At 36.8% G+C, this 24,553-nt stretch overlaps 1 protein-coding gene across 2 annotated transcripts in view; it reads left to right on the top strand.

Annotated features, from left to right (window-relative positions):
- The first annotated feature begins 3,497 nt into the window (after window positions 1–3,497).
- Window positions 3,498–24,553, top strand: part of CDK15 (cyclin dependent kinase 15) — an 81,757-nt gene continuing 60,701 nt past the window's right edge. Inside the window, exons 1-6 of one of the 2 annotated variants that reach the window (XM_028510631.2) lie at window positions 3,498–3,919; window positions 4,635–4,784; window positions 4,962–5,056; window positions 11,619–11,698; window positions 21,261–21,355; window positions 22,090–22,152. In XM_028510631.2, the coding sequence (XP_028366432.1) occupies window positions 3,797–3,919; window positions 4,635–4,784; window positions 4,962–5,056; window positions 11,619–11,698; window positions 21,261–21,355; window positions 22,090–22,152 (606 nt within the window). In that variant the 5' untranslated portion in view covers window positions 3,498–3,796. Of the gene's footprint in view, window positions 3,920–4,634; window positions 4,785–4,958; window positions 5,057–11,618; window positions 11,699–21,260; window positions 21,356–22,089; window positions 22,153–24,553 lie in introns of both variants that reach the window. The other variant, XM_036023059.1, reaches the window with a different exon arrangement.

Raw genomic sequence — 24,553 nt, 5'->3', positions numbered from 1 at the left:
TATCATTTCTTCTGCCTTTACTAGCTGAAAATCTTCTGTGAGGAAGAATTTTCTCCTCATTAACTATTTAATAACTCCAGAAAAATAATCTATATTAAAAAAGACTAAATAAATACATGATTCCCCCCTTTGTCAATATTCACAGTCATTGAGTTGCTGCACTAGAAACCTCCAAGTGACCATTTTTATTTATAACCACCATAAAGGTATGGATTTTACATATTTTGTGTGTTCAATACTTTACAGTCATTATTTTAAATATTCAAATTGTCCCATCTTAAGCAAAATGGGAGTCCCTTCAAGTTGGCTCCTGTGTTATTTTAACAGGACTCCCACATACTTAAGATGAGCCGAAGATGTCTTTCCTGATAACTTCTGAAATTTCATGCTCCGTATGTTCAGCCACTATTTCTCCACAGGCTTCTTGGTTGTTTTTAATAAAACATAGTATTTAGAGACCACAAATGGGCACTGGCATTGCTCACTGCTATTGGGTTGTCACTGTTTCTAGGTCTTTTAGGTTGATAGATTTTTTTAAAGGAAAACAGTTATAAGTTTATCCAATATTTCCTAATCAAATTTAAGACCATGTACTTTTTACTTGATTTCTTTGATTTAATATTTATGTCTATTTTCTCTTATGCTGAAAAGTTTAGTTTTAATGACATTAGCATAATTACTTGTTTAATCCTAAAATATACCAGTAAGAGTTTCAAAATAATAACAGTAATATTGCTACTATTAGTAAAACTACTGATTACACTTTATTTTTCCCTCATTTGCCACAAAATGTAACGTACAAAAGCATTTTGCTTTTTTCACTTAACAGTACATTTTGATTATCACTGCAAGTCATTTTTTTACATCTTCCTTTTATGGCTATACACTGGTGATGTACATGGATTATTTTTAATGTTTCTGACAAAAGCTTCAAATTACCTCTCATGTTATTACCTGTTGAGTGCTTGTGAAAAACTACATATTTTAGAAAGGTTAGACCATAATTCCTAATAATCGGCCTACCTTAAATAAAGGCAGGAATGCAAAGACTGGAAAAGTGCAAACTTTCAACTAAATATTGTATTTTGAATACACACCAATTAAGAAAGGAAAAAAGACTCCAAAAATGTAGGATGGGAGAAGCTAGCCTGAAATTATCAATAACTTATTAATGTTACTACTAATTTAAAAAAGCTGTTTGTCTTAACACAGATTTTCTGGAAACAGAGCCTCAAACAAAAGCTTATGAGACATCATCAAAATAAAAAGCTTCTGCATGGCTAAAGAAAACAGCATTAAAATAAAAAGAGAACCAACCATATGGAAAAACATATTTGCCAATGATACCTCAAACAAGGGTTTGATCTCCAAAATATATAAAGAACTTACACTACTCCACTCTAAGAAGATAAGCAACTCAGTTAAAAAATGGGCAAAGGACTTGAACAGGCACTTCTCCAAGGAGGACATACAGAGGATCCAGAGACACATGAAACAATGTTCAATATCGCTAGCTATCAGAGAGTTGGAAATTAAAACCACAATGAGATACCACTTTACACTGGTCAGAATGGCCATCATAAACAAAACAACAAACAAGTGTTGGAGAGGTTGTGGACAAAAGGAGTCCCTAGTGCACTGTTGGTAGGATTGTAGATTAGTGCAGCCACTATAGAAAACAGTATGGAATTTCCTCAGAAAACTAAAAATGGAACTGCCTTTTGACCCAACAATTCCACTGCTAGGATTATATCCTAAGAACTCTGAAACACCAATCCAAAAGAACCTATGCACCCCAATGTTCATAGCAGCACCATTTACAATGCCCAAGTGCTGGAAACAATGTAGGTGCCCATCAGTAAATGAATGGATCAGAAAAGTATCGTACATTTACATGATGGAATTCTATGCAGCAGAAAGAAAGAAGGAGCTCCTACCCTTTGCAACAGCATGGATGGAACTGGAGAGCATTATGCTAAGTGAAATAAGCCAGGCAGTGAAAGACAGATAACATGTGATCTCACCTTTAACAGGAACCTAATCAACAAAATGAACAAGCAAGCAAAATATGAGAAAAGACATTTAAACTGAGAACAGGCTGACAGTGACCAGAGGAGTGAGGGGAGGGGATTATAGGGGAAAATGGTGATAGGTTTGCAGGAACAATTATAAAGGACACATGGACAATAACAAATGGGAGTGGAAACAGGGGAGGGAGGTAGGGAGTGCTGGGGTGGTGGGAAGGGACAGGGGAAAGGCAGAAAACTGTACTTGAACAACAATAAAAAATGTTTTAAAAAAATTCACAGTATCCTTTTAGGAAAAAATCAGCACTTTTTATAAAATATAATCTAATTATAATAAATTCTAATGGAATTATTAAATATTTTGAGAAACTAGCTTTTCTCACTCTCTGTTGATTGTCAATCAAAAGTTTAATAGTCTAGCCCTGGCTGGCATAGCTCAGTGGATTGAGCGCAGGCTGCGAACCAAAGCATTGCAGGTTCGATTCCCAGTCAGGGCACATGCCTGGGTTGCAGGCCACTGGCCCCCAGCAACCACACATTGGTGTTTCTCTCTCTCTCTCCTTCTCCCTCCCTTCCCTCTCTAAAAATGAATAAATAAAAATCTTTAAAAAGAATGTTTAATAGTCTTTAACCAAATATTCTTTTTTGTATTAATGTAACTTACTTAAAAAAAAAACTACATGTCTCTAATTTGAGTGACTCTTTGAACTGTCCTCTTCTAGATCTTTTCTCTTGTGGCAATTTTGAAATAAGACTTTAATACATGCTTATAATTAAATTATCTGAAAGGCTTTTTAAACCATTGTGAAGTTCCTATAGGAAATATACACAAATATTATTGTAGTAATAGACATGACTCACTTTTTCCTTTTATGATAATGGTTGTGCTTGTGTATCCTGCATTGTCTCACTCAGATTGGTACATTATAGTGACAATATCCAACCTTAGGAGTCTATGAGAGTAAAAAGTTTTGTTTAAAGACTACAAAGTAGCTTAAGCTAGATCCTCAACACTGCATTCTATTAACATAGTAAACATTAATTACAGCTATGTGAAAGGAAGGAAGGGAGAGAGGAAAACAGAGAGGAAAGATGGATATATTTCATGCAAACTCCTCTTTCTCCACCACTGGGTAACTATCTACGTAGTAAGAACAACACAGGTGCTCACTAGCTAGTTTTTTAAAGTGATGAATGAATGTGCAAGCTCCTCTGGGAGTATTAGTTACACAACTGCTCGAAGGTGAAGCGATGGGGTAGGTATCTTTAGCTTTCTTCCTATTCTGTGGTTTCTCTGACTATTAAGAGTTGGCTAGGTTGCAGATATATTTTAAAGCAAAATTCTCTCACATGAAAGGCAGGGAGAAAATGCTTCTCAATGTGTCCACTTTAGCACTGGGGAAGCCTAATAAACGTCATTATTATTTATATGAATAAGCCATGTAAATTCATAAAAACTATGTATACCAATAAAACTAACTTGTGGCTGGAATATGAACCTAAACTGTGCCAAGTTTCATTCTACCCAGTACTAGCGTCCTGTTTTCAGTTACACGTACGAGTGCAGGCAGCCATCCTCCCAACGTATGCTTTCTTGTACCGATAAGGAAAAACTGCTGAAGTCATGAGGCTGACCCAGCAGAGCCCTCATGTGAGTCATACGAAAGCTCCAGCCTTACTGACCTCTGGCTAAAAGGGAGTGAACGAGGACAGGAGAGACAGAGAGGGAGAGGTTCAAGTGCGAGCTCTCTCCTTGAGCCTAGAAGATTATGGGTCAAGAGCTGTGTGCAAAGACTCTCCAGCCGGGATGCAGCTGCCATCGCTGTGGGGAGGGAGGCGATGCGCACAGCTGTCAGAGGAGCGCGCCTGTGACGATGGAGGCTGCGATCGAGGTATTTGTATCCCAGGAGCAGCATCTTTCTCTAGTGATAAGCGGAGGAGTTCAGAGGCTCCCTTTCTGTTGCAGGGTCTGATTTTTCTGTGGTAGGTCTAAACCAGTAAAAAGAAAATGCTATTAAAGTCACAGAGAATTTATGGCTATTGTTATCAAATTTGGGATTGTTATCTTTTTTTGTAGACCAAAAGGGAAAAATAATCCTATGCTTTGGGCTGCCTGAAACTCAACTGAAGTCACAAAAGTAGTTTTTCTATTGAAATCTCTCCAGTACTAAACTACAAAGCTGAACCTTAAAAAACAAGCTGCAGTATTGTATGCCATGGATTCAACATTTCAATAATTAGCTCATGGTTATTAGCAATGCCATACTAGAAAGTTATTCCCCTAAATGACAGATTAAGGGGACATGAAGAAAAAGTGTAAGTTAAACAGAGAAAAATTGGAAGCTATCCATCAAAGAAATTTAGGTTAACCTAAGTTTTAAAGACATATTTTTAGGTGAAGAAAGAATGTAGTGTTTCAACAATTGCTATCATTAAGATTTTTTTTTAAATGATCTACTTTCAGGAAAGGTGACTTTGGGGAGTGCAAAGCTTAGAAAACATTTGAAGATTAAAAAAAAGACAACAAAAGGAAAAATGGTTTATGGCAGCCACTAAGTCTTGACTTTGCATAAATTTTATTTCTGCACTTTCCTTTTTTTTCTCTAGCTAACAGACCTAAAAGAAGCATCTTGTTCCATGACTTCATTTCACCCCAGGGGACTTCAGGCAGTCCGTGCCCGGAAGTTCAAGAGTAAAAGGCCACGAAGTAACAGTGATTCTTTTCAGGAAGAGGATCTGAGGCAGGGCTTGCAGTGGGTGAGTGAGCAGCTGATGCTGATCAACAAGGATTTAATGTGTGCTTGTCTGGGGAGGCTGGCCCTGTTTCCAGGGCAATTACTAAGCAGAGTGTCCCAAGTACACTCTGGCAAATAATAAAACAGTCCTCTTTCTTCTTTTTCCAACCTCTCACCCCTACCTGTTCCCCTTAAGCAGAGGAAGAGCCTCCCTTTTGGGGCAGCCTCATCTTACTTGAACCTGGAGAAGCTGGGTGAAGGCTCTTATGCTACAGTTTACAAGGGGATTAGCAGGTAAGTGATGCATAGCTGGGAGAGCCTTTGGAGATGAGGATCCCATCCCCCCATTTGACATTGTAAAGCCAGGTGACACATAGCAGAAGTTCAGGACCTGTGCAGGACACCATGGTCAATAGGGAGAGATACGGTAATTTAAATAGCCTTGAAAGAAAAATAAACTTTTCCTGACCCAATTAAAATCAGCCCACTGAGATATCAGCTTTTCTTCTTTTTTATTCAATTCAAAATAGACTTCCTCAACTACTGCACCAAAGAACAATTACTGCTCTTTGCCTGATGGGAAGTGCAGTTGGTAAGATGTCTCTAAATAAGGTGTCGTTCATATCCTCCCCCTAAAACATGAGAAAGGTTTGCAATGGCAACCTTGAGTTTTCTCCCTCATTCTGCCTCTTTGCCTTCATAGAAGAAACTGAAGCTGATTTCTACAAAATAGGGTATGTGCAAAAAATGGTTAATTCTCAGTTTTCTACACTTATAAAATAGACAAAGTGGCTGAAGAATAAAAATACTGCTAATCCAAAAGCCAAGTGCCCATTTTGGCTAAAATAAACTTTGTTAAACATATGAAAGATCCATGAACTCCACTGCTTTTTAGTAAAAAAAAAAAAAAAAAAAAAGAGTTGGAGATCTGATTTCTTTATGTTACTTCAGGGTTGAAAATAATGGCTCAATAGTGGTTAAGGGTTAATTAAAAATTTTTAATATTCATACTACCAGGCAAAATATTTATCATTTATCTTAGTACTTGTGTTATAATTTCTACTTGTTAAAACAGGGTTTTAGGGGAAATGTTTTAAACACATTATGCAGAAACAGAATTTAATGTGTTTCCATGGACTATTGTAGGAACCGAGAATGTAAGATTTCCTTCAAAGGACTAAGCCTAGTAATAGGACAAAAAATACATTAGAAATACTTGTCCAAGTGCACAAACATATATGTAAATTATATTCACTGAAGTGAGGTTTATTTTAAAAAAAAGTAAAAATGTGACCACAAATATCCATTAATGAAGGACTGGCTAAATAATCAACATACAATGAAATAATATGCAGCCACCTAAAGTATAAGAGAGATCTCTACTAATATAAAAAGATGTCCAATATTTTAAGAAACAAAAACAAATTACAGAACAATATGTACTCTATGATCTCATTTAGAAAAAGACACCCAAATGTACTTACTATACATGTATAAATTGGTAGACTCATAGAGGAGTCTGGAAAAATCTCCAAGATATTGTTAAAAGTAGATACTTCTAGTGGTTGATACTGAGGTGAGGAAAGAAAGATCACTAAAACTTTTCACTTTATTCACAAAGCCACCCATTATATTTATTATTTAAAAACAAGTTTAAAAATATCATAGAGATAGATGCCAAGAAGACATTTGATAAATTCAGCATCAATTACTAGTTTTTACAACTCTGAGCAAAACAGGAATGGGATGATACTTTACCACTATGATATAGAAATTTTCAAATCAACAGCCCATACTTTTTTTGTTGTTTAATACCAGAGATATTGCCATTAAGTTTGAGACAGGGCAAGAATGCCCATACCTTTTATAGTAAAATATTATTGTTAATATTTTAGCTGACACAATGAGGGAAAAAGAATGTATATCGCTTTGTGGATTATAGAACTGTCTACCTAAAAACCCAAGATAATCATCTAAGAAACTATTAAAAGTAGTATGACAAACAGTAAGATCAACTACAAAATAAAAACACACTTCTCAAAAGTTGTCTTTATGTATTAACAATAACCATTCAAGAGAAAATATAGTAGGAGAAATTACTCTCACAATAGCAAAGACAAAAATCATTAGCATCAACACATGGGAAGGATTTATCCAAAGATTTATTATGGGACATAGAACACATGAAGAAAAAGCCAGAAGGGCATTTGTTTTTTTTATACAGGCACTCATTCAGTCTACTAATATTTTTAAGCTCCTACTGTGTGCCAGACACTATTTTAGCCAATAAGGATTCACCTGAAAATAAGACAAAAATATTTTCTATTATGGAGTATACATTCTGGTGGGATTGTGATAGGCAACAAATAAAGTAGTAAAATACTGAGTTTGTCAAAGAGTGAAAAGTGCTTTGAAAAAGTATAAAACAGGGAAGAGGGTAAGGGGGTGCCAGCATGGGGTGGTGGATGGGCATTTTAAATAGAGTGATGGGAAGGGAACACTTGAACAGAGACTCTGCCATGGGAGGTGTGAGCTGTACACATGTGTGGTGGAAGAGAGCTTCTGGCAGAGGGAACAGCATGTAAGAAATCCCTAAGGCAGGAGCAGGCCTGGCTCTGGAAGCAGATGAGGACAGGAAAGAGATGCACTTGTAGTGGGGGGATATATAGGGTCTTATAGATCATTCCAGAAACCCTTGTAAGAATAATTGGATTAGAACAAACATCTAATAGTGCAAAGATGTCAATGATTCTCTAATTTACAGTCTTAATGTATTGTAAATGTGTCCAAAATCTACAATAATTAAAATAGTGTAGCACAAGTATATAAGAAAAGACAGATTGGTCCTGGCCCAGTAGCTCAGTTGGTTAGAGCATCATCCCAAAACACTAAGGTTTCAGGTTCCATCCCTGGTCAGGCCACATACAAGAATCAAACCAATGAATGCATAAATAAGTGGAACAACAAATCTCTCTCTCTCTCAAGTCAATAAAATTTTAAAAATAAAAAAATAAAAGACAGATCAAAGAAATATGATTTTAACACATCCAGAACAGTCACAAATCCAAATATTAGCAAGATGTAATATATAATCATGGTGGCATGTCAGATCAGCAAGGAAAAGAGGACAGTCCAGTACATGGAGCTGGGACAATTGTTAACAACTTAGAAAAGGTAAAAATATGCAATATAAATTTTCTTTAATCCCAGGATTAAAGAATTAAATGGGGAAAAAAACAGGAACCAGAAGAATAGATAAGAGACCTTTGTGTGTGACCTTTGGGTTGGAAAAGGTCTGTCTCCACAGAACACTTAAGTCAAACCCTTAAGGGAAGATTGAAAGGGTCCGTGGTGCCCCATCTATCCAAGTATGTTCTAGGGAGCCTCAGTTTTGAGACACCTTAATAGAGGTTTCATTGAAACAATCACTGTTGTCAAATTAACAAAGGAACCCTAGAACAAAATTAAATGTGATCCTTCATTGTAGGTGCTCTTAGCATCAGAATTTCAAAACATGCTAAGGCACAAAAAAATTGGTGAAAAGGATATATAAAATATTTTAATTAAAAGGTGGGTGAATAGGCAAATCACAAAAGAAGAGGAAAGACCAATATATTTATGAAAATTCAGTTCCAAAAGTAAAGAAATAGAAATTAAAATGTGATGATCCTTTTTACTTATAAACAGGCCCCCAAAATGAAGGTAAAAGCATGCTTCAAAAACCAAATCCCACATTTACGGGGTGTGTCAAAGGGACACAGGAGCCAACTGAAAAAGTTCCCAAAGGACAAAGGTGGAAAAATTTGAGCCACAAGATAAACTACTTTGTGCTGCAGTGTTGGGTTATAACTCAAAGTATAAAAGAAATATTTATGAGTCCACATGGATATAAATAAATGGTTCAATAAATTAATAATTGGGAGAGAAGAGATACATCTCTCATGCAGAATTCCAAATAATTGTGTAGATAACCCACTCTCAAGGAGATGGAGCAGAACTCCCCACTCCTTAAGTGTGAGCTACCCATCGTGATGTTCTTCCGTAAGTGCAGTGTGGAGGGCGGATAACCACAGGGAGGACACCTGACAAACACACCCTCAGCCAGGTGATTAAGGCCAACATCAAAAGTCATAAATTATGATGATATGTACCCTTACCATGGTGTAATGGAAATGGTACTCTACTTCCTCAAAACCTGTAACCCCAGTGTAGTCATAAGGAAAATTCCAACAGAGAGGTATCTTATAATATTCTTGACCAGTACTCCTCAAAGGTCATCGGAACCAAGGAACGTCTGGAAAACTGTCATAGCCCAGAGGAGCCGAAAGAGATGTGACAACTAAATGTAATGTATCCTGGACAGGGAAAGGACATTAGGTAAAAACTAAAGAAATCCTGGCAATCATATTGCAATACATAAATGTATCAAATCAATACATTGCACACCTTTAACTTATACAACATTATATGCCAATGATATCTCAATTTAAGAAAAGACTAAGATAAATTGATTTCATAAGTTTACACATCTATTTTAAAAGAGATAAAAAGAAAAATAGTCATTGTAAGAAAACATTTTAAAATAAAACTGATAATTCATAAGTGCCATAAAAGTAAAAAGAAAAGGTAATAAATAATAGTAAATGGATTTTTAAAACTTAAAAACATCTATGACCTATCACTTTCATACAGAAATTGCACATGTGCATTCTGTCTTCCACATGCACCCAGTTTACAGTTGATCTGAGCAACACGGGTCCAATTATACAGGGATATTTTTCCTTGGATACTGTAAATGTATTTTCTCTTCCTTATGATTTTCTTAGTAACATTTGCTTTTCCCTAGCTTACTCTACTGTACAAATACATTACATAAGACATAAAACATACAAAATATGCGTTAATTGACTGTTTTATGTTATTGGTAAGTCTTCCATCAACAACAGGCTACTAGCAGTTAAGTTTTAGGGGAGTCAAAAGTTATATAAGGATTTTTGACTGTTTGGGGGAGACAGGGCAGGCATTGCTAATGCCTGCATTGTTCAAGGGTCAATTGTATTTAAAGTTACAAACATGGTATGCTTGCTGTTTTGTATTCTATTGTCTATTGTATTGTGAAATTTTTGTTTTTTTCTACATGTTTCTAGACTTAAGCCTCCGTTATGAATGCAAAATGCTTCTTGTTTTGAATTTTTTATTTTATTTATTTATTTGGTTTTAGAGAGGGGAAAGGAGACATAAAGAGAGGGAGAGAAACATCGATCAGTGGCCTCTTGCAGGTGCCCAGCCAGGGCTCAGGCAGTACCCTGACTAGGAATTGCTCAGCCCACTGAGCCATACCAGGCAGGGCTGTATGACAAATTTTTTAACTTTCATCTACTGTTGGACATTTCTGATGTTTCTATTTTTTCTATTATAACTAACAGTAGAGGATATTTTTGTCAGGAATTTTTTTAACTTTTATGAAATAATTTTATTGGGAAAAATGCATAGTTATGATAGTTTTATGTCTTTTCCTATATATTATACTACATTCTCCTCAAATTTTACCAATTTACAATGCAACCCACAATAAACAATATAATTGCACTGCAAAAATTAAAGAATTTATAATAAATTATGGGCTTTAATTAATAATAATGTATCGACATTGATTCATTAATTTAAAAAAAAGTACCAAACTATGTATGATGTTAACAATAGAAGAAACTGGTTGTGAGGTATATGGAAATTCCTGTACTATCTTCTCAATTTTTCCGTAAACCAAAATCTGTTCTAAAACATGAAATCTTAAACAAGAAAAAACAACTCTGCCCAGTGTTGACAAGGGAGTGTTGGAACGGCCACTTTCACAACCAGTTCATGGTGTGATCGCTCTGTGGCATAATTTGGAAACATGCTATTAAAACAATAAAAACACATGCGCAGCATACCATTTGACTTAGCAATTATACCACTACCCTAAGAAAATAATAGGGGCTGTGTGAGAAGATAGATCTACAGATACGATCATCACTGTATTTTTGTAAGTCAAAAAAGTTAAAATAATTTAAAAGTATTTGGAGTTGTCTAAACATATTTTAGCATATGTGATGAAACATCATGCCATTATTAAATATCACATAATACAAGAATGAATAAGACAAAAAGTTAAATGGAGGAAAAACAGTTTATTGATAAGGTGATATGATATGATCTGAATGAACCCCACTGTATTAAAAATAATGTATTTATACTCTCATTAAAATCTTCTCAGTTCTCTGGTGCTTAGCTTACTTATATCAGCAAACAAAGCAATAAATAAGTAGAGAGTAGGAGGAGATGAAGAGAGAGAGAAATAATGGTGGGATTGGGCAGATCATGTAGCACCTAGGAGGCCACAGATTTTGGCTTTTATTCAGAGTGACAGTGGTTTGTTTTGAGCAGAGAAGTGACTTGTTTTGACTTTCACTTTAGAAGGAGGCCCCGGGCTACTCTGTTGAGAGTAGACAGTAGGGTACCAGTGTGCAAGCAGGGAGACTGTTAGGAGGTCACTACAATAATTCAGATGAAAAATAAGGATGGCTCAGACAAGTACACAAAGGGAAGGAAGAGGAACAAGATAGATCAAAATATTAAGAGGATGGATTCAGTTGGGGGAGTTCTCTGATTTTTGTATTCTTCAAATTTTTAAGTAATGAACATGGATCACTTAGATAAAGAGAAAAAATGTTTTGGTATATATATCTATGACTTTTAAAACTTCATTTTGAAAAAATTCTAGATTCATATACTAGAATATATTTTGAAGGAAAATTTCTTTTTGTTAAACTGCTATGTACCATCCTAATGTGTGACCTTTCACCCATTCTTCTAGAATAAACAGGCAACTAGTGGCTTTAAAAGTCATCAGTATGAATGAGGAGGAAGGAGTCCCATTTACTGCGATCCGGGAAGGTAAGATCAGTAAAATGGACCCAACAGACCTGTTTTAATTCCCTGTTTTGGGGGAAAAAATGCATTGAGTCTATCCATTCAGCATCTAGCTTTTGATGTTTTTAGAAGTAATATTCTAATTGCAATTTTATTCTTTATACTGGTTTTCATATTTACACTATCATTTTACTACTTATTCTTGAGGGAATTCAGACTCAAAAGTATTATATTAGTTGACCAAGCCCATGAACTCAATGAGTATTTACTAAGGTACCTCTGTGTATTTGGTCCCACACTAACTGCAAAGGTTATATCTATGTAACCCCAGAAAAATCCATATAAAAGATAAAATAAATACTATAATCCCATAAATTATGACTAAACAACTTGCTTGAAAATAATAAATTGTTTAGATAGCATTTGAAAAACTCTTTGGGAAGGCACATGTTTTTAATGTTGTTCCTGCATTTTCTTCATGCCCCAGGCAGCACCACAGGTGGGTGAGGGTGGACTTGGGTTTGGATCTTAGATCTACCAATTACTAGTGGTGTGACTGTGAGTAGATTACCTATTTGAGACTCAGTTTATTGCAGAAAGAGGATAATGCTGGTGCCTATTTGAGTTGTAATGAGGATTAAATGAGAATATGCTTTAAAGCACTAATCAACACTAACTGGTGTGACTCAATTGGTTGAGCGTTGTCCTGCAAAGCAAAAGGTCACTGGTTTGTCACTGGTTTGATTCCCAGTCAGGGCACATGACTGGGTTACGGGCCAGTCCCTGTTTGGGATGCATGAGAGACAACCAATAGATGTTTCTCTCCTTCTCTTTCTCCCTCCTTTCCCCTCTCTCTAAAAATAAATAAATAAATAAAATCTTTATTTTAAAAAAGCACTATCACAAAATCCATTTTCAGAATTCAACAAATGCTGGCCATTATTATTCCATTTTTGTTCCTTTCCCTTAGCGATGACTTGTTCACCATCAAGAAGCCGCTATAGTGAAAATAAATCATTAAAAATTCCATTTAATAACCTTTTTACATGAGCCATTTGAGACAACGTGATAATAGGATTGTTATCCATTTCATCAAAAACCCAGAGAAATGGCTCTTCCTTGGCCTTACTTTCTCCCTGTTTAACCACGTCATTTTTTTTCCCTTCTTTCTGTGCACATCCCATATGCAAAGCCTACTGCTGGGTGTTGTGATGGATGAGAAGAAAAAGCCTGATCTTTGCTCTATATCATTTTCAGATGTACCAGAGCAGATGGTTCCAGTTACAACCAGTGTTATAATGGAGGTAAAAGAGACATAAACTAAGATGAGAACCAGTTAGCGTCAGTGTGGCTAATGGAGTCAGTAGATTTTGGACAGAGCTTGGAAGGAAGGGTTATGCAAACAGGCATGGAAAAAGCAATTCAGAAAATGAGTTTATAACTGAATTTGATGCCATTTTCAACAGTCTTTCAGAGCCCCTGGGAAATGTATTATTTTGAATTTAAGGAGAAGGGCCAAATGGCTATCAGGTTAGCTGGGGATTCAGCCTGGTAGGATCAGGTGCATTCTGGAGAAAAGCATGGTTTTAAGTGTTTAATATAATGGAGGTTGCATTTACTAATGCACTTATTGGTGGTCGTCATTAAAGATCGGCCAGATTTAAACAGAGATGTATATAGGTTAAGGAGTATTTCTGAATGTAATAAAAAGTCCCCAGTCCACCTCGTTCTTATGGTGTTTCCTTCATGCACTTGTCTATTGCTTCAGGTTTGCCTCACTCAGATTTTGCCCACAGCCAAGTTTTTTGGGTTGATACTTGACAAAACCTTTTTACTGGTTTTGCTAATAGATGGTTCTCAGCGGGGTTCAGAAAAGCTGGATCAGTATTGTTCTGTATGGTAAATGTTTCTTTTATTGCATATTTACCAGGACTTGGCTCTCCATCACAGGTGTTTGCAATTACAGTTAGTATTCAACTGTGGACTTTGTTGGTTTCCTTTATGGACTTACCTTACTGAATGCTTTGCTTTATAATATTAAAAACCACAAAAGGATTTTTGACACATTAGAGGTTGTTAGGCATCTAATTTCCAACGATGAATGTTTCTTTTTCCACCAGTGTAAAAGTGGGGAGCCCTTGTTAGAGCAGTCCTCTTCCCTCCAGAAGATGTGAGAGCTCGTTTGAAAACTTTGGCACTGTCCCACTTTTCCTGAAAGAACTTTAAGGATGTGAGACCAGGGAGACAGGAGGTTAAATGAGAAGGGCTGGAAAGCAAAATAAGAACAGCTGGAATTCATTAGTTAGAATCCAGGGTCACTAGCTAAAAAGGCAACTGAAAGCCACGTGCAGAAAAACTGAACAAGTAATGCAGACTTCTTTAAAAAGCCTTGAAGAAGGAATTACTTTTCCTGGACATTTTGGCTGAGCTATGATATATCAGCCACAAAGATTTATTGAGTAGGATGTTACTATATGTACAGTTTCTATATATGTAGAAGACATGTGGCAGCTTATTAATCTATTCATTTGGAATACTATTTGATCTTAACGTGTAATGTTATGAAATTAGCAAAAGTATGAACAGCACTAAGGGAAACATATCTTAATACCCATGCCAGATAATTTTCATGTTACCCCTTTCAAAATTCCCTTAACAATCTTTGAAAATAGATCATCATCTTCTTCTTGTTCTAATATATAGCCATAATTCAAACCAAATCTCTGGTTCAAAAATTTATGCACTCTATGCAGTCATTGTACAAATATTTATTGAGCACCTACTGTGTCCAGGTACTCTGCTGGCTACTAGATACATAGTAGTGCACACCACAGGCATGCCCTCTACCCTCATTCCTGTGTTAATTAAAAAGGTTAGCTACCTTCATAGCAACTTAGAAAATCTTTCATAACTAGCTCTACAATTATATTTTAAATGTTTATTTTTACAACTAGGAGAAAACACTTTCATTTGAATAAACTAGTATTTTAAATTTTTACATAAGAACATGTTCCTTAGTTATATTAAACTGTGTCTCAACATCTTAACAATGCACATTATTTTAAATTTCTTCCTATAACATTAGAAACTTTTGGGTTAAACCCAGGACATTCAGCCTGTTCGCAGCATTTGTTTAGGAAACAGCCATATAACTAACCTTTTCTGAGGACTCGGCATATGATATAACCTCCCCTGCACATACATTATCTTGTTTTAAAACCCTTACACCAACCCGAGGAGGCAAAGTGTGTTGGTTCTGCAGTAGAAAGGAAGGTATCCAAACCTCAGAGAAGTTAGTTAACTCACCTGAGTTCTCAGAACTAGAGATCAGAGTTGTTAGGTAGCAGAATCTAATCTCTTCTATTCAAAGTCTTGTCTATTTTATTGTGATAAATTAAGAACTCCTTAACTCAAACATATCTTCTTAGCAACAGTAAACATGAAAATATATTTTTATGATACATTTTGTATAAATGTTAAGCAAAATGCAGAAGAAACATTTTTAAAGAAAATAATATATAATATTGCATATTTGTCAATTCTGATTCTGTCATGGATTGTACAATGCCAGTAATTGCAGAGTTTAAATTAGAAACAGTTTTAGTTAAGACTCTTTTAAGAGCATTCTCTTGTAGAAAACATTACAAAGTAATTATTCCCAGTCCATATATGCGAAAATGGCTAAAAATAGACTAAGAAATTCCCTAAGGTCATACAGTGAGGTACAGAATACCAATTAGAACCGCTGACTCATTGATTACCACAAATAGATTGCAGAAGGCCAGGCTGACAAGAAGTTCTCCATTGGACACAATCAAATCGCATCATAGACACAGCATATCTATATGTGCATAGTTATATTTTTATAAAACAAAGTGATGCCAGGGTGATGCTATGTGATAAAATTATAATTCCAGAGGAATCAGATAATAACTACTTATCTAACATTTGCCTTAACATTTATCTTGATTTCTTTTCTTGGAATTCATAACTGAACTCACTGACTTGACTTGTGACACCCAAACCAGAGAAAATGTCCCATCAGGAACTTCAGACTCTTAATTCAATGCCCAGTGGGGGCTGGGGTAGGAATTGGCTCCATTGCTGACTTCTACATAAACTCATTACAACTATCTGGTCTTCATTAATTCACAAGCACTTAGTGAGCACCACATGCCCAGCCTGTGCTAGGTACCGGAGATGCAAAGACAGGGACAGGGACAGTCCATGCCTTCAAGAAGCTCAGAACCTAGAAAGAGCTTTGACTACCAGGCACTCACTATATGTGACTGTGCCCTAGAACTTTCAGAGCCAGCCTTGTTCTTTCTGGTCATCATCATTTTTTACCTTTCCTTTTACTAGGGGTGACCAACCCACGGCCTGTAGGCCACATGCATCCCGGGATGACTATGGGTGCAGCCCAACATAGAATCGTAAATTTACTCGAAACCTGTTTTTTGCTCATCAGTTTTTGTTCGTGTTTGTGTATTTAGTGTGTGGCCCAAGGCAACTCTTCTTCTAGTGTGGCCCAGAGACGCCAAAATGTTGGACGCCCCCAAGAACCTTTAGAATCTAAACTAAAGCAGAACAGAGTAGAGGAGCATCAAATTTTTATGACCCACTGCTCTTGCAAAGTATCAATTTTCATAAAATTTTACTGAACTACAAATACCAATGAAATTAATGAAAACAAGAAATTAAAATATTCTCAAATAATTGCAAGATGAAAATGACATTTTTCTAAATTAGAAAATATCTTTCATATATGAGAATCAAATTAAATGCCATGTAATGTGAAATCAGTTAGTCATATTAAACACCTTTTTGGGTATTTGAAATAAAGAGATATTTTGCATTTTTAAAATGAGCTTAATAACTTTAAGTCATGGGTCATTTTTCTTGATCTTTGGGATTATGTTGTTTTCTTCAAGTTTTGTCTTTGGCTTTTCTGGGTGTTCTCATGATCATACCAAGTTAATATACACAGAATTCTTACAACAATGCCTGGCATCGGGTAAATGCTCAATGAGTGCTACCTATCATCATCATCATTATCATCATCATCATTATAGAAGTATTTGGGAAGCACTCAAAGAAATTCCATTGTGGTTCCATTTGTCTGGAGCTTTAAAGACTCCCCAATTTATCTTTGTGTCTTTTCCTCGAAGAGAAATGAAAATTAGTAGACATCAAATATGTGAACTATAAAAGCAATAATTTTACAGGAATCAAAATGTTCTGATTTTAAGATCTTTCCCTTCTCAGTTGGCTTTGCATCCCTCAGCTGATTAGCCTTCAAAACACATCACATCCTGCTGTGAAGTTTATGAGGCAGACTTGAAATTAGTAGAAATATCTTTCCTTTCTGGGTTTGAGACCCACACAACTGAAGCCATAGGCATTTTTGATCCCTCTGGTGGATGGACCAAACAACATACCAACACCATGAGATAAACGCTTTAAACATCATCCACTTTTTCATGTAAATTCTCTATTATTCATCATCAAAAACCACAGTTTTCATGTAAGTATTTCAGTAGTTCCAGGGTGTCAAACAACAGCAGTTGTAGACATGACCATAACAAACACAACATTTATAATCTAATGAGGACAACTAAAAGAAACAGGAGATAATAGCATCTTCAGCAGAAATACCCTATACCAACCAATTAGAGGTATAGAAATGATATTAGGCAAGTAGTGCCCACTAATTTGATAGTAAATGCTCATAATAGAGCAGACATTGTTCTGGACACTGATGATATAGCAATAAGCAAAAGACAAAAGTGCCTGCTCTTAATGGAATTTATATTCTTAAGGGTGGAGACAGACAATAAACATATATATAATATGCCAGGGGTGATGAGTTGTGTGAAGACTGAAGCCGGGCACAGGAATAGGGATCACTGGGGTGGGAGGTGTCAGGGAAGCCAAGACTTTAAGCAGAGACTTAAAGAAATGGGGGAGGAAGCACGCAGAGGGCTTAGACAAGAGGGTTGCATGCAGAGGCAAAGGTAAGTGCTAAGACCCAGGGAGGAAATGTGTTCAAACGTGCCCAGGAAACAGGTAGAAGGCCAATATGACTAGAGCCAGCAAACAGAAATTATCAAGAAAACTGTCTGAAATAAAGATTATCCCCACTAATGTTAGCAGTGAGCCTTACCCTAAGTGAGTATTATTCTTTGAGCTTTTTAGCAAATGATAGTATTAAACCATTATAATTAACAAATCATGCCCCCATGGTTTTAAAAATAAGCATCAGGAGTTTCAGTAATATATTTAACTGAGAATAATTTTTGTATTAAAAATAAATCTAAACATCTTTACAATATCCTTAGTAATTTCAGCTTTATCCTTTTTTAAAAAAGATTTTATTTATTTATTTTTAGAAAGAGGGGTAGGGAGGGAAAAAGAGGGAAACATTAATGTGTGGTTGCCTCTCATGCATTCTCCACTGGGAACCTGGCCCGCAACCCAGGCATGTGCCCTGACTGGGAATCGAACCAGCGGCCCTTTGGTTCACAGGCTGGCACTCAATCCACTGAGCCATACCAGCCAGGGCCATATCCTTTTAAAATCTAATTTTGGCACATATTTTGTAATTGTGTGTGGAGAGGGGGCATAGAAAGAGAAAGAGAAAATGAACATAATTTACAAATAAAAATACACATAAAACTCGAGAATGTTTAACTGAAGTCAGAAGTCATTGTAAGTGTGGAAGGTATCGAGAACTCTAGCAGAAAGTGACATAAATAAGCTTAAAAAATTTAAGTTGCAATTGAATACAATAAATACAATATTATATTAGTTTCAAGTGTACAACACAGTGATTAGACATTTATATAACTTACAAAATGATCATCTGGATACATTTAGTACCCATATCTAACACTATACTCTAGTTATTGCAGTATTATTGACTGAGTTCCATTTACTGTGCTTTTCCTCCCTGTAACTGTTTTTATAACTGGCAATTTGCACACCTTCATCCCTTCTCCTTTTCACTCCACCATCCATCAAAATGTTCTCTGTATTATGAACTGGTATAAATAAAATTTTAAGATAATAATCTGGGAGTGGGGATTTAGTGAGGTTCAAGGTGAAAGGGAAGGGCAATTATTCTTTTTTCTTTTTTGGTTTTAATTTTATTTTTATTTTTAATTTTTTTATTGTTGTTCAATTATAGTTGTCCCCATTTTCCCCGCATTGCTCTCCCCTGCCCTGCCCACTCCTCTTCTCTTACATTCAATTCTACCCCCTCCCCCATTGTCCTTGTCCACAGGTCCTTTACACATGTTCCTTAACTTGACCCTTCCCCGAGACATGGAAATAAAGAACGATCTGACAGTGGCAAGTATTAATTCTAATTTGCAACTGTGTGATGCTTGACATTTGCCAGGGATCCACGCATGGAATCTGGTTCCATCCTTGTGCCAACCCTGTGAAATCAAGTCAGGAAAGGCATTATCTCTGTTTCATGAGGAGTGAACTGAGACTTGGGTTGAGATACTGCCTGGCGCTCACTTGGATAGAAAGTGACAGGGCCAGGATTCACATTAGGGCTTCTGGCTCCACAGTCAGCTCTCTGTTAAGACACTCAATAAATATATTTGATAAATTAAGTGATTACTCTTGGCTGAGGGCTGTACTAGGTGGTGTGGCAGCATCTGAAAGAGAGAGAAAGTCACTCCCTGTATTTACGTATAGCCTTCAGTTTGGGACTAGGGACACTAAACAGATGCCTGCGAAACTGTTTATTTCATTTTCAAAGCAATGCACTTGTAAGAGTGAAATAATAAATTTAGTTCATAAGGATTCAGAGAGCAAAAACTAAAGTTAGAGTATTATTAGTAGAGATAAGCAGGGTTAACAGGTGAAATAGGGCTCCTTAGGTGGTAAAAAGTTGCCAGCTCAAACTAAGGTGAATAAAGATGGAAATTCGCTGGCTCAGAGATCTGGTAACTGCAAACTAGCAGGGAGCAAATGATGTCTCTAGAATCCACTCCTGACTTTCTCTGCCGAGTTTTATTCCCAGGTATTGGTAATCTGGCCAAAGCAGTTCCTGGCTAAATCCAACAAGCTCAGCCCTCACTGTAGCGAAGAAAGCATTTCTATCCTGATGGCACCAGCAAAATAGGGTTCACCCAGGAGTGAATTTTGTGCCTGTCTCTGAACCAATCACTGCGGTGCAAAAATACTGTGCTCTGATTGGACAGGCCTGGGTCACATGCCCAATCCTGGGTAGGGGTGGGGTCAGCCGCATCAGAAAGAGCATTGACTGAGTAGCGATTGCTTCTCCAGAGGAAAATAGAGGTTCCCTCCACCCCAGAAGGGAGAAGGGCTGTCAGGAGAACAAAACAACAGAAGGTCATTACAATGGATAAGATTACTGAAGGAAGTAGTTTTGTTCTAAAATTTGAGGGGAGCATCTGAGTTTGTTTTTAATTTTACAGAACATCGATTTGAGTTTTAATTTTTCCTTTCCTTTAAGTCTTAAGGACACTATTTCTTTATACAGGGATGTCCTGAGTTGAGATTCATCATCCTCTTTTTGTTCCTTTTCTGTTCTCTACCCTTCTGGTCTTGTCATCTCCGGAACCCCCAAAGACAGCATTTTAAACCCCCTGTCAGCCACTTGCTAGCCTTTTGGGGGGCTTCTCCCCTTTAGGGCTGTTCTTACTGACCTAATAATAACCTGCTTTTGAAGATGCAAGAGACGGTCCTCCACCCTCTCTACTCTTCCTCCTCTGGGCTCCCAAGTTTGGCCCTGTCCTTTTTTCAGGTTTGCATTTTCTCCTTTCCACAGAGGTTGGCAATACGCCCTTTAAGAAATTCCCTCCAGGCCCTGGCTGGGTAGCTCAGTTGGTTAGAGCATCATTGTGATACACCAAGGTTTTGGTTTTGGTCCCTGGTCAGGGCACACACAAGAATCAACCAAGAATGCATAAATAAGTGGAACAACAAATACATGTTTCTCTCTTTCCCCTCCTCTCTCTCTCAAAAATATCAATAAATAAAATATTTTTTAAAAAATCCCCTTCACTCTTCATTATGTTTTAACAGTTTTTCATCCCATGCTCTTATCCCTGCCTTCTACCAACCCCATCCACCAGCCTTGCTGAGCTCCTGTGGGATTTCGAATTTTAGAAAATGGTCACATGTAGCAAAGTCCTGCTCTAGAAGGCAGAGCACTCCATTTCCTGCCCCCACCCCCATCCCTTGGCCTTTATCTCTCCAGGCCTCCTCTCCTGTAACTCTGAAGCAGAGATGATAAGATTCCCAGAGGAAAGCATTTGCAAAGTGCTCTGAGTGCTTTGATGAAATTGATTGGGTAAATGGAAACATATTTTTTTTTGCAACTGCTCTAACCTATTAAAAAAAATAAGGTATGCAAATGCAATGACTCACCATTTAACAAATAATGAAGTTCTTTGTAATTTTAAATATTATTTCACAAGAGATTTTCCAGCAATAAAAAACCATAATGCTTTATTTGAAATGTTTAAAAAGTAAATACTGCTTGATATCTTTAAAGCAGTGCTTTCATTATCAATGACTGAATTAACATTTTGTTTCATTTGTCTAGCCTCTCTTTTGAAGGGTTTGAAACATGCCAATATTGTGCTCCTGCATGACATAATCCACACCAAAGAGACACTGACATTCGTTTTTGAATACATGGTGAGTTGCCCCAGCATTGTACAAAGCATGAGGGGAAAGCCTGGTGCTTGTATAATGAATCTGTTAATATTTTATGGCATGATAAAATTTTCATTACAACGTGGAACGTGTCATGGAAATTTTCATTATTATGATTAACAGAGGCTATTGTTCTTATGCCCATTCTTTAATCTTGCTTCTTCACCCACTGTATCTGCTCTTTTGCCCCTCACCAGCAATAGTAAATAAGGATTTTGAGTTTGCCTCCTAAATAAAACTTTTACACTTTTTTGAAATCTATTTTTAATCACTGTCTGATCAGAACTCAACATTTTTTGATTGACATAAATCACAAGGTTTCTAAAAATTGTATACAAGTTTACTAAAGAATAACTCATTTTAGCATTTTTGAGAGGAAAAACTATTCAAATATTAACAGAAAGACATCAGTAGGTATGTGTACTTGACTTGCCTCCAAGAAGAGTGAAAAATCCCTCTGTCACCGTGTTTGGTGGCAGTCACTTAAGATGAGCATCTCTTTGTGCTGAGAAACAAGCTTCCTTCTAAGAGCAACCAGTTAGAAAGCCACAGTGTTTGACCTTAACAGCAGGGTCTCACAAAACCAGATTAAGTAGCTTTTGCACCTTCTTCTCAAAAATTCTGAACTTTGTAATGCCTCTGACAGTCAAATCTGTGCTCTGCTTTGGGCGCTGTCCGAGCACCACTAACATCAGTCTCTCCGCTGTTTCGTCCAGCACACAGACCTGGCCCAGTACATGTCTCAGCACCCAGGAGGGCTTCATCCTCACAATGTCCGGGTGAGTACTCTTCGGGTCAGGACCTCTGGTTTGCCCACAACAGGAGAATTTGGAAACAGACTGCTGGTGCAAAGCGATGTCCCAAGGTATGAAATAAGATGGCCATCACTGATATTCTAGAGAAAAGTTAAAAACAAAAAGTTGCCCCTCAAGAAATGGAGCAATGTTTAGCTGTTTTCTGGGCAGCCCAACCTTGTCAGTCATTGCCCTCATGCAGGTGTGTCTCCAGAAGCATAAGCCACTTAAAAAGGAAGCAGTGAAGGTAGGCCATCATAAAATAAATACCTTTTTCAGGGCAAAGTACTGTGTTATCTGACAAAGTTTGCATTGTATTTATAGTTCTCCACTAGAATTAGCAAACAAACTACTTTTGTTAGATCTTAATCAGTTACCCTTCTGCCTGTTCTGTCAGATCCTATTACCTATGAGACTAGCTTCCATTTTTCCAGTCATTAGAATAGAAAAAATAATAAATTCTTACCTAGCTGTAATTCTACATGTTATAAATTTTAGAAACCATTTGTCTTTTATACTTTTCATTCCCTAAGGTTTTATTGTCACTAATTAATTGACTGGCACTTAACCTAACCACATGAGATTTGTATATTATGTACTCATTCATTTAACTAATAATTTATGTATTCATTTATTCATTCAAGAAATATTTATTGAGTACTTAGTAAGTCCTTAGGTTTTACTAATGAACAAGTTGTATTTCTTATTTTAAGTGTGCTTAAAGCTTCATAAGATTCGTGGACTTAAATAGGAAGTGAGAAGCAAAGTGATAAGGCTATGGCCATATTAATAGGAATATTATGAGAACTCTTAATAAGGAACTCAATCTACTCTTGAAGACAAAGGGGAAAAGGCTTGAGGACAGAGGGGTTGAGGAGAGTGAAGAAATTTTAATAGCTATTGGAGAATGGTATAGGAAACTAACTAGGGAAACCAAGAAAGTCTAGTAGTGTGTAAAGATTCTAATGAGAATTAAAGTCATTAAATTATCTGCATGATCATGGGACTTTTTTTAATGGCAGCACATAGCAATTCAAATATAGGAGCAGAGAAAGTAGACAATTTGATTGACTCAAAGTTGGGGTTTTGCCAGATAAGTGGGAGGAAAAGACAGTCTGGCTAGAGAATTGAGGGGAATGTCGAGTGGTCAGAGTGATGGTTGGTGGCGTCTAAACTGAGGGGAGGAAGTGAAGATAGGCAGGTTCCTGATAGGTAAAAAGCAGAAGAGGCAACAATTAAACTAGAGGTGTTGATTAAATAGAAGAATGGTTGGAGGAAAAAAATTACCATGAGAAAGATTTTCAGGTTTATGTAATTGATATACCACGTACTGCACTAAATGCCAAGGAGGGAAAAAGAGAAGACAGAGTCCTGCTCTCAAGGCACTTATAGCTGAAAACAAGATAAAATAAATAAATGCCAGTACAGGACATTGGTGAATAATTCCAAGTACGAAATAAGACCTGGTGTTGTAGGTGTATAAATAAGTAAAATGTATTTTCTCATTTTAAGTGATTTCATTAAGCCAGAACTTTAAAAAATGCATGGCACTTTAAGAAGCAGAAATAGACCCTGGCTGAAATGGGTGTGGCTCAGTGGACTGAGTGCCTGCCTGCAAACCAAAGAGTCACTGGTTCAATTCCCAGTCAGGAACATGCCTGGATTTCAGGCCAGGTCCTCAGTAGGGGGCACATGACAGGCAACCACACATTGATGTTTCTCTCCCTTTCTTCCTCTTTTCCTGTCTCTTTAAAACTAAATAAATTAAATCTTTTTTTTTAAGCTAAAATAGGGGAAGATGTTAGAGAGAGAAGAACTGTTTCCACCAAAGGTACAGAGCAGGGAAATAGAGGACAAGTTTGAGGAAGAGGATCCCAGAGTTATGGGTCGTTAGGGTTAGGGGGCCAACAGTGGTGTTCGGTCTTCAGGTATGAAATCAATTTGGTAACTAGCACCCAACATTTAAAAAAATGAAATGGAATGTGTGAGAAGAGAAAAGAAAATATTTTTGCAACTTTTGTTCCAGTTGAAACTGTACTCACGTGTATGGATATGAATACTGGGTGCATATGTATTTCTTACTGTGGCTGCTGGCTGTGGGGCAGGGTGGGGAGGCTTTAAAAAACAATGGGTTGATGTAACTTTCTTGTTTTGCAGAGTTGCAGTCTAAGGTTTGAGAGGATAAACATTTTGCCCAAGGTTATGAACCAGCTTTTGCTAAATATGACTCTTGGTTAGGGTACTTTCCCATTCCTACCACATTGCATCTCTGGTCCTGTTGGCCTGACATATATTAATAGACTGTATTAGTGAAATAGGGTGCATGAGTCTGAGGAAACAGATTGGGTAGGTGGCTGAGAGCCTTACTTTCTGAGATGTGGAGTTT

Source organism: Phyllostomus discolor, chromosome 4 (genome assembly GCF_004126475.2).
Source record: "Phyllostomus discolor isolate MPI-MPIP mPhyDis1 chromosome 4, mPhyDis1.pri.v3, whole genome shotgun sequence".
Classification (NCBI taxonomy): Eukaryota; Metazoa; Chordata; class Mammalia; order Chiroptera; family Phyllostomidae; genus Phyllostomus; species Phyllostomus discolor.
Note: the sequence above shows the minus strand (reverse complement) of the source record. Positions and strands in the feature narration are given on the sequence as shown.